General features: G+C 34.8%; 1 protein-coding gene across 1 annotated transcript; it reads left to right on the top strand.

Moving 5' to 3' along the window:
- The first annotated feature begins 2,856 nt into the window (after nucleotides 1-2,856).
- On the top strand, nucleotides 2,857-7,455 carry LOC110105055 (U-box domain-containing protein 44). Its single transcript, XM_020834415.2, has 3 exons — nucleotides 2,857-3,729; nucleotides 4,536-4,836; nucleotides 5,700-7,455. The coding sequence occupies exons 1-3, from the start codon at nucleotides 3,031-3,033 to the stop codon at nucleotides 7,154-7,156; spliced, it is 2,457 nt and encodes an 818-aa protein (XP_020690074.2). The 5' UTR covers nucleotides 2,857-3,030; the 3' UTR covers nucleotides 7,157-7,455.
- Nucleotides 7,456-11,004: the final 3,549 nt, after the last annotated feature.

Raw genomic sequence — 11,004 nt, 5'->3', positions numbered from 1 at the left:
TTTTTGTCTAATCTCAGTCTTGGTTTTGGACCGGTTCGGTCCAATCTGATCAATTGATTCGGTCTAATCTGATCAATTGATTCGGTCTGATATCTCAGTGAAAAAAAAAAAAAGATTAAAAAAATAGAAAATACGCTACAGACAATAGCTAATGGCTAATGGAACTCATTCTTCAAAGCAGCTTTTGATTTGGTCAAATTTCAAAATTTTAATTAATTTGAAAAAATTAATTAGCTTTTAATTATGGCTTTTTAATTAAGGAACCAGAATTAAAGAGATAAATATTATTTTGATTAATATATTTTATAATCTGATTTATTTATTTGGAAAATAAAAATCCCAGCATAATTTTACCGTATGAAAAGGCTTAAATTGCCTATTTTAAATTAAATTTACTAATATTTTATAATTATATTAATTAGTCCGTGTCATTATCTCTGCCTTTAACTTTTTTTGGGAAATTATCTTTGCCTCTTTCCATTTTTTCTAATGGCAAAAAACTTGATAATAAAATCTAAAATTTAAAATTAATTTAATTTTGCATCACTCAATGGATAGCATTCGGTGCTCAGAATTAGGGATTAAATTGGAATATTTAAAGTTAAGTCAGTCCAGTAGCGAGTTCAAGTCAAGTTGGCTCAGTTCAAATCAAGTTGGCTCAGTTCAATCAAAGCCAATTTGGTCTTAGGCTTCGTTTGGGACGGCCTTTTTCCTGCTTCTTGAAGCAGCTTTCTAATTAAAAAATTAAAAATTTTGAACTAAAAAACTGCTTTAAGAAGTAGTGAGAAAGTCGTCCCACACGAAGGCTTGGCTTAAGAGGAACATGACAAGCCAACAAATACACTCATTTATGAAAAGGGCGTTCGTACAATGCTATTAATAGACACTCGTTCTTCATATGTAAATAATCTAGATTTGAGTTTGGGGAGAACTTGGAAATATGAAGAACACTTGAACTTTACTTGATATTTGATGTTGATGATCACCATCAGCCACCGCCATCACCTGGCCGTCATTGCCACATCATCATCGCCCGATCGTTCTCATCTGATTATCGATTTATCATAATATAATTGTCATCATCAGACCACTTTCAGATGATCGTCAAAATCTATTCACCGTCGTTCGACTCTAATTATTACTGAAACATCATCGCCCGACTATCATCCCCCGATTACTATCATCCGATCATTGTCGCTGACTAACACCATCCAACATTTATAATGCAAACATGTATTACATATTTTGTAATCCGAGATTGATTAGCCTCTCCTCAAGATTAGTGCTCTTTTTGATATGGATTCAAAATAACAAGTTCAATTATAAAAAAAAAAAATCATAATATAATAACAATAAGGTTACTCTCACATAAGGTAGCAAATTATTCAGATTTGATGACATAATGACATTCCACGTAATCCACAAGAAAACAAGATTGAGGGCTTATCGGCAAAGGGGAAAATTTATACACCTAACTTTGTATTTTAGTATTTTTCAAATCTTGGAATGAAGTATAAGATTACCTAATTTTTATAAAAATATGTATATTAACTGCCCCCACCTAAAAAAGAAATCTTCCAATTATCCCCACGTGGATTTTGGATAATTGCTGGAAATTCTTTTTAGTTAAATTAATGAAGCATATGCAGAATTTGATTTAAATAATTAAGAATATTTTTGTCATAAATTAATTTAAGTCAACTAAATACATAATAGAAAATTAATAATTATAGCTTATTTTAGGGCTAAATACATAATAGAAAATTAATTATGACAGATAAATAGATGAAAGGAAATTAATAATTCTAGTATTTATGCCATAAATACTTTTTTTTAGATAATAGTGGATAAAAAGTAAATTTAATGTATTTTATTTGTTTATTTAATAAGAGAATCTGAATATTTGAAAAAATTCTAAAGAATTATAATATTGGCCTACCAAATAATTTGCTAAATTGAATTAGTTGTCAAAGAGACATGAAATTATTGCGTGCGGTCACCGGGTGCCATCTGGAGGCCAATCAAGATGTGTCATGTCACCAATTTACTGTATATTGGGTGACATGATGTGTCATGATTGACCTATAGACGGTTCGATTACCGCTCGTAATAATATCTCCAAAGAGACGGTCATGAGATCTAATGGTGTTTAAAAAAAAAAAATTGATTTGATGCGTTAACTTGACTTAGATTTGAACTAAAAAAATTAGGTTTGAGTTAACATGTTTAATAAATGGGTTAGATTTGAGTCTGAAATTCTGAACAGTTTTTTAAATAGGTTGGATTCGAGCTGACCCACAAAATAGATTGTGACCTCAAAGTGATCCATTTAATATTTTTTTTCTTATTTCTTCTGTTCTTTTTTTTAATACTTTATTCTTATGTTTGTTAGTATAATCTTCTTATTTTAAACCAATTAATCTAACTTTATAATTAATAAGTTATAAATATTATTTTTAATCAAAATAGTCATATGATTTGTTCAACTCATTGGGGCCCTATTGGGTCAAATTTGAATCCATTTTTTTTGTCCTATTTATTAAATTGCTTGGGCTTCGAGTCGGACTTCAACCCTACCCATTAACCTATTTTGACACCCAAAATGAGATCCACCTTATCGCATCTAGCATTCATGATAGAAATAAAGCATTTTATTAGAAAATAAACGAATTTTATTTAAAGTTTTTTTTTATATTTTTAAATACTAAATATTAAATAAATAAATATAAGAATTTAAATTTTAGATTTGCAAATATATAAAAATAATGAGTTATGCATACAAATCCTAAAATGAAAAAAATTATCTCGTCCTGCTTAGCCCTCTTCCTCCAGTCTCCCAGGAAGTCTTCTTTGCAAATGGCTGTCACTAAGCTGCCACCCTGCTGACCTCGTCTCCTCCCCAAATTGCTTTATCCCACCATTACTCGTGTTCTTTCCAATTGCCACCGCTCCGCTTCTTTCACTACACTTCGAAGAAATCGAAGAAGGCAAAAAAGGCCTCTCTTTTCTCTTTCTCTCACCCCTCCCGGCATGGGGAAAACACTTCCCTTCGCCGGCGCAGGCGCCTCTCTCAGCTTTACGGCGCTCGTATCCGACGTACTAAACTCGCTCGAAGAAGCCTCCGCCGGAGTACTTGCCCCAGCCCTACCCCTCCTCAACCGCCTCAAGCTTATACTCGTCGACCTCCGGCAAAGCGAAACCCCGGCGCCCCTCTCGATGCGGAAGGCGCTCGATTCCCTCCGTACCGCGCTACAACGAGCCTTTTCCCTTGTGAAGAAGCCCACGGGGTCATCGGTTTCGACCATTGGGTTGATCGAGGAGTCGGTTCAAGACATTGGGAGATGCCTCGGCCTCTTGCTACTCGCCTGGACGGAGGCGGAGGATGATGTGAAAGAGGCCATGAGCGCGCTGCAGAGGGAAATGATGTCCGTGAAGCTCGATTCGAGGAGAGGAACCAGTGAGGGGATTAGCAGCGGCGAGGCGGATGTTGGGGAGATCGTGGAGGATGTTGAGGATGTGGTGATGAGGGTTAAGAGAGGGGAGGAGGAGGAGCTTCTAGGTGCGCTTGAGGCGCTTGAGGTTTTGATTAGGGAGGGATCAGTGGGGGAAGAAGAAAGTGAGGGTGTGATTCAAGCTCTGGTGAATCGATTGGGCTCCGCTAAAAATGGTTGTAGATTGAGAATAATTGTGTTGTTGAGAAGGCTTGCCGACACCAATGATGAATACAAGGTATATTTTCCTTTCTGAATTCAGTAGTTTCATAATTCCTGTTCTGTTGAAAAACGGAAGGCAAACTGAAGATAATCCCTTTTTTATGATTTGAGTTTCTGTATCATCAAGTCTATGTAGATTTGTTCAACTAACAAGATAATTTCTACGTTAAGGACAATTTTTCAGTGCAATTGAAAGTGCATCTTAATTACCTCCACTTTTAGGTTAATAATCTCGTTAATCACCTTCAGTTTATAATCCTGTGGTTTGCAAGTATCCATTTGTTTTATGAGAAATTTAGTGATTAAAAAAGGCAAAAAGGCTAGTTTATGTGGCAGATCAAGAACATCTAATAAATATGACAAACAAGATGTGATTAAGGCTTTGTTTGGGATTACTTTCTTACTGCTTCTTAAAGCAGCTTTTTAGTACACAAATTAAAATTTTTATATTAAAAAGCTGTTTTAAGAAGCGGTAAAAAAGTCATCTCAAATGAAGCCTAAATTATGCTTACTGTTATGACCTTTGAAATTTTACATTCAGATTTCCTAGTCTGTTTATGCCCTGAGAGAATTGCTAAGATGGAATTTTGGGTGTTTGCTCTCATAGAAGATATAAAGATTTAATGGGATTAATGTTTCCTTTGGAACGGCTTTTTTACCGCTTCTTAAAGCAGCCTTCTAATATAAAATTTAATTTTTTTTGCTGGAAAGCTGCTTTAAGTAGTAAGAGGTAAGAAAGCTGTCCCAAACGAAGCCTAAGTTGACATGATCGCGATTGTGGAAGAATTTTTTTTTCATTTTATATTGCTTTCTGCATTGCAGGAGATGATGGCGAATCCGGAGGCTCTATCTAGTATTGTGAAGTCTTTGGCAAGGGATGTAGATGAGAGCAGGGAAGCAGTTGCACTGCTTTTGCATTTAGCAGATCTAGTGAAAGTTAGACAAAGGATTGGAAGAGTCCAGGGTTGTATTATGATGTTGGTCACCTTGCTTAATGGATGTGATTCTTCTGCTTCTTACGATGCGGGAAAGTTGTTGGCAGCTTTATCAAGCAACACACAGAATGTGCTTCTAATGGCCGAGGCTGGTTTCTTTGTACCTTTGGTGCAGTACTTGAAGGAAGGTAATTATGCAAATTCCTTTCTAGCGGAACTTTGAAAGTTAGGATGTTGTGTGTGTTTTGAAAATGACAGTTTGTCCATATGCTTGATGCTATCCATTACTTATTTCACTTGACCTTAAAATGTGATTTTTATATTAGGCTATTTAACAAGTTCATCTTGTACATCTAGTTGGAAGATCCAAACTACTGACTTCTCAAATATATATAATTTCTTCCCTTTATAATTAAAATCAAGAAAAGAAATGAGGAAGTATAATATTGAACTATAATGACAGTTTAGGGCATCTCCAACCGAAAAACCCAATATACACTCCAAAATGCAGTCATTCATCTCCAATCAAACGTTATTTTTTCTTCTTTCGTGTGCTTCCTACGAAGGTAATCATCTTTGACACGCTTTTCTCCTCCTTTGCGCGCTTCTTCGACAAATCCCACAGTGAATTTGTTTTGCGTAGGTGAACAATCAAACGTCAATATTGGCGTCGCATTGTTCTCCTACCGAAATTTGGCGTGTGATTTGGAGTTTGAATGAAGCAAATGGCAGACAGCATATGGTGGTATAGTGTTCGGTTGGAGATAGTCTTTTAAGATACATATCTGAAGGAGGCCTATCATATTGGCAAAAATTGGCAAGAACTCCTTTATCTTCACCTATTTGGAATGTTGTACTTCTCTTTTGTCTGAATTCTTACATAGTTTGACTGTGTAAACGCTTTTTTATGGTTTTATTTCAAGTTCAAACCATTACGTGTCTTGACTGTATCAATTTGCCTTGTATTCAATTACAATTGTTGGCTGTACTTATTACAACTACCGTTTGGTAAGCCAGCTGTATTATCTAATTTATTAGATTGCATTTGCAGGTTCAGATATGAACAAGATTCTCATGGCTACAGCAATTTCCAGGATGGAGTTGACTGATCAAATGAAAGCCACACTTGGAGAAGAAGGTTCAATAGAAGCCCTTGTCAAAATGTTCAACTCAGGTAAAATGGAAGCAAAGCTTTCTGCCTTAAATGCCATAAGGAATCTCTCTTGTTTGAAAGAGAACAATGACCGCCTCATCAATTCGGGAGTCGTATCAAATCTGCTTCAGGTCCTCTTCTCTGTCACATCTGTCCTTATGACTCTCCGTGAGCCAGCTTCTGCTATCCTCGCGAGCTTGGCAAAATCTGAAATCATTCTTCACAAGAAAGATGCAGCTCAGCAAATGCTCTCACTTCTTAATCTATCCAGCCCAGACATCCAGCTACACCTTTTACAGGCTCTGAATAGCATGGCTGGCCATTCCGGAGCTAAAAGAATAAGAGCTAAAATGAAAGAAAATGGAGCATTGCAGCTTCTCATGCCATTCCTATCCAGTTGCAATGATGAAATCAGGATTGCTGCCTTGAACTTACTGTTCAATCTCTCTACTTACTTTGCAGAAGAGTTGAGTGGACAGTTAGGAGAGACCTATCTCATTCTAATGGTGGAAATAATCTCAAAAGCAACATCTGAGATGGAAAAGGCTCCTGCTGTAGGCATAATCAGCAACATACCTGTGAGTGACAAAAAGGCAACGCAGCTTCTCATGAACGCAAATCTACTTCCTCTACTGATCACTTTAACTGGCACAATCATTACAGCTCCATCGAACCCGACGAGGAAATGGTTACTGGACGGCATTGCTGCTGTTATGATTCGGTTCACGGTTCCTTCAGATAAGAAACTGCAGAAAATATCTGCATCTCATGGAATCATCCCTTGTCTTGTGAAACTTCTGTCAGCCAATTCCATTGTTGCCAGCTCTAGAGCAGCAACTTCCTTGGCTCAACTATCTCAGAATACTCTTTCCTTGAGCAAAGCCAAGTCATCGAGGTGGTTCTGTGTTCCTCCTTCCACAGAAAAACTGTGTGGGGTGCACAATGGCCTCTGCCTTGTTAAAAGCACATTTTGCCTGGTAAAATCTGGTGCTTTATCTGCTCTTGTGCAAATACTGGAGGGGAAAGAAAGGGAAGCAGATGAAGCTGTTCTCAGTGCACTCTCAACTCTATTGCAGGATGCAATCTTTGAGAGTGGCAGTGATGCTATAGAGCAGGCTTCAGGAGTGCAGGCTATCATAAGAATTCTGGAAGTTGGGTGCTTGAAAGCTCAGGAGAAAGCAATTTGGATGCTGGAGAGAATTTTTAGGCTTGGAGCTCACAGAAGCAAATATGGCGAAGCTGCTCAGCATCTACTTATTGATCTTGCTCAGAAAGGAGATCCAATCCTGAAACCCATGATTGCTAAGATATTAGCACACCTTCAACTGTTGGAGATGCAGTCGAGCTTTTTTTGAGAGATTTTCCTTAGGAATGTGTAAAATTTGTGCAGATCATTATTTTGTCCAAAGAATTTGTATGTGAGATTAAGGATTCGTTTGGGACGGCTTTATTACCGCTTCTTAAAACATCTTTTTAGAACAAAAATTAAATTTTTTGTACTTGAAAGCTGCTTTAAGAAGCAGTAAGAAAGCCGTCTCAAACGAAGCCTAAGAGTATAGGCTTGTCCATAAAAAAATTCTATTTTTCTGTGATGAGTGTAAAGAGAAATTGGCTTCCAGATACCATTAGTGTAATGAAAAAATTCTACTTGAGTCGTGTGAAGTGCCAACATCGCACTTGTTGTGAGACACAAACTTGCCACAATCCAAGCCTTCCTTCATCTTCTTCAATAACTGAATAGAATATGATCTTTGGCATAATTTTTTCTGCTAGTCAATCCAAATAAATGAGAATTTACCTTGGGCATGGCTGATATTAGTATTGAAGCAATGGAGCACAACACCAAGAAAAATAGGTGGCTTCACTCTACTAATTAGAGATGATAAACATTTATTGTATGAGTTAGTTTTAGGAAACCCTACTTAAGCTTAAAACTCATAGGCTAGACTAGCCAAATATTAGTTAGCCTTAAAATTCATGGGCTATAATAAACCCTAGGAGTTCCATCTATCTTAGAAATTCATGGACAGTTAAGTCATAATAAACTCTAATACTTAGAAATTATTAGGATAGTCGTAAAAATTGTGGTCAATCTTGAAATTAATATATTAGATTAGATCTAAACTTTAGCTTGCTTTTCCATCCATAGGCTTAATTATGATTTAGGCTTCGTTTGGGACAGTTTTTATAATGCTTTCTAAAACTATTTTTTAGTTAAATTTTTTTTTGAATTAGAAAATTTTGTACTAGAAAGTAGTTTTAGAAAGCAATTAAAAAGCTGTCACAAATGAAACCTTAATTAACTATGAAATAAAACTAGGTACTTAACATTGACTTGCATAACTTTGATCAACTTTAACATCCATAGGTTGGACTATCTTATGCATGCATGATCCCTATTTATCTTGAAATCCATAGGGTAGATTAGATCCAAGCTCCCTACCTAAATCATAATCAGCCTTAAAAGCTATAGACTTGACCATGACCTAACCCCTAGTCCACCTTGAAATTCATACAACATGCTAGAACAAAATTCCCACAAACTATCGTCAATCCTAAAATATTTGTTGAATTCTTATTAACATAGCAAAGGGTTAGGTTTGCATGAACTCGACTACTCTCCTATGTGAGTTTATCTTATCATTCACTACACACTTAGACTACTCACAAATATTAGTGTATGCCCATCCCAGATGTACTCAAATACCCGTTTATATGAGTCTTCCAATTCCATGTGCACTCAGCTACTAGCCTATTAAAGTTTATATTTTTGGACCATGTGCACTGGCTGCTTGCCTATATGAACCGGACTTATTGTACCCCTATGCACTCGACTACTTGTGTTTGAAAGTTTATATCTTTTTATCACATGTGCACTTGGTTACTCACTTGTGGGAGTTTGTGTTCTCATCCTATTTGTACTTGATTATTGGCATATGCGAGATTGGCCTCTTATTTGTGCGCATTGGTCTACTTGCACACTCAGTTACTAGTCAATAATCTACAGTCATACTTATTTTGTCCCAACTTTTGACACATTTAGCATATTACATAAAACAGGTTAATTTGGTTAACCTAAGCCTAACTCTAACATTTGAGTGCAAAAGAACCCAAATTGGACTTGGTTAATTTGTTAACACCATAGCACAACCTCGCACTAATTTTTAAAACCTGACACAATCACTAGTTAACTTAGCTTGAATGGTTCTTTAAATATAGATCAAAGTCAAGAAAAAACTATGAACTCACCAAATTAACCAATGGAAGCTCCTTTAATGGATAAAGTTCTATTCAAACCCTTATTGAGTTGGATAATCTCTCTAATTACGTCTATACACCCATGATTGCATCCCTGAATCCAAATAATCCCCTTGAATTTAACCCTTCAATAGGCACCGATTTCTAATCCCAAACCATAGAATCCTTCATAAATTAAATTTGTGTGACCTAATCAATCATCACAAACTATCTTAAACCCTCTAATGGTGAGTCAGCGAAGAATGTTTTAAGTTATAAGTTTATTGTGACAGGAAGATCACTATATGATACATCAAAGCTATTAAAAGCTATTGTGATCCTCTATGAACCCAGGTAAAACTCATTTAATTTAATTAGATAATTAACACAACAAAAAATAACTAATTATCAAAACACCTTAAAGTGTCATAACAAATATTTGTTTGGGTACATAATCTAGCAGGATGCTTAGCAAAATGTATCACTTTGGTGGTTTTTAGAGAAGGGTTAAGGGCACATTTAGGTCCCCAACAATCAGACTTTATTAATGCAACACATTGATGGAACACCTTCCCTAATGACAACCATTAGGCACTCCTATATACTAGTTTTCTTAATGAATCAATTTAATAACAAAAGATGGGCAAAGATTACACCTATCAATTGTTCTATTGGTGACTCTCATCACATATTTGTATGATGAAATAGTATAATAATCCAACACCCCTAAAATGTCCCATGTGTGCTTTCTCAACACATTTTTTTGATAAAATAATTTTAATAATATGAAATTATTTTGGATTCAATATATTGTTTATTAAATTCATGAGATTATATAATCATTAAATCTAATATCTTATATTTCTTTAATTATAATAAATGATTCTCCAATCAAACATAAGGATCACACATGTGAGAATTTCATAAGCTTTTTTTTCTTTAATTAAAATGCAATTTCCATTTCATAAATTTAGAATTATATAGTGGTGGAACTATCTATATTCTAAAACAAGATACTTCAAACTTCCTATGTACATGAACAAAGGATAAAGTAAGTTGTTCAAAAAAGAGATCAAAGTGATAAAATCAATTTGTTATAACAACTGACCAAAAAATAAAGATGCCCCACAAAATATACTACAAAAAGCAAAAATATATTATAGGTAGAAATAGCTCACATAAATTCTTCACATAGCCATTAGTTTACAACTCCAACATATATGATAAACCATGAAAAAGGAAGACTAGCAATGAACCCTAAACCTTTGAAATCTTAATCATCAACTAAGATTCCAAATAAAAAATAATAAAAGAAAAATAAAAAAATAAACAAAGATTCCTAATCAACTAAAGCTTCATTTGGGATGGCTTTCTTATTGCTTCTTAAAGCAACTTTCTTGTATAAAAATTATTTGTTATACTAGAAAGCTTCTTTAAGAAGTAGTAAGAAAGTTGTCCCAAACGAAAGGTTTCATTTGAGATGACTTTCTTACTATTTTATAAAGATGTTTTTTAGTTAAAAAAACTCTAAAAAGAAGTGAAAAAAGTGGTTTAAAGATGTAACAAACGAAGCCTAAGATTCCTAATTAACAAGAAAGCTAATTTTGCTAAGCCTTAGAGCAATAACATCCCAAATAAGAATGCAATATTATGGTGCAATTGAATAATATAAAAACTAAAAGAGAAATGTATTACAAAGGAACGTGTCAATTGAATAGTATTTGCATCATCATATTTAAAGAGTGAGGCAAATGAATTATCCTTGGGCAATATTTTTTTTATTTTCAGGAAATCAAATTACAAAATGTTGAATCTTGTTGTTTCTAGAATAGGATGTTAGACCTAATCTAATGTCCCAAGGCTAACCAAGAGTGGTGGTGAATTGGTAATTTTAAAAACTTTATCCTTTCTTGGATTTTAAAAATATAGAAACCGATTAATGAACTTGAGAAAGTTGATTTAAATT

Source organism: Dendrobium catenatum, unplaced genomic scaffold (genome assembly GCF_001605985.2).
Source record: "Dendrobium catenatum unplaced genomic scaffold, ASM160598v2 fragScaff_scaffold_313, whole genome shotgun sequence".
NCBI lineage: Eukaryota > Viridiplantae > Streptophyta > Magnoliopsida > Asparagales > Orchidaceae > Dendrobium > Dendrobium catenatum.
This window is presented reverse-complemented; position numbering and strand designations above follow the sequence as displayed.

Bases quoted from the DNA above. Each gene is read 5' to 3' on its own strand.
- LOC110105055 (XM_020834415.2), top strand. From the start codon at position 3,031: ATGGGGAAAACACTTCCCTTCGCCGGCGCAGGCGCCTCTCTCAGCTTT. The intron at 3,730-4,535 runs GTATATTTTCCT...TCTGCATTGCAG, and splicing joins ACACCAATGATGAATACAAG to GAGATGATGGCGAATCCGGA. The intron at 4,837-5,699 runs GTAATTATGCAA...TTGCATTTGCAG, and splicing joins GGTGCAGTACTTGAAGGAAG to GTTCAGATATGAACAAGATT.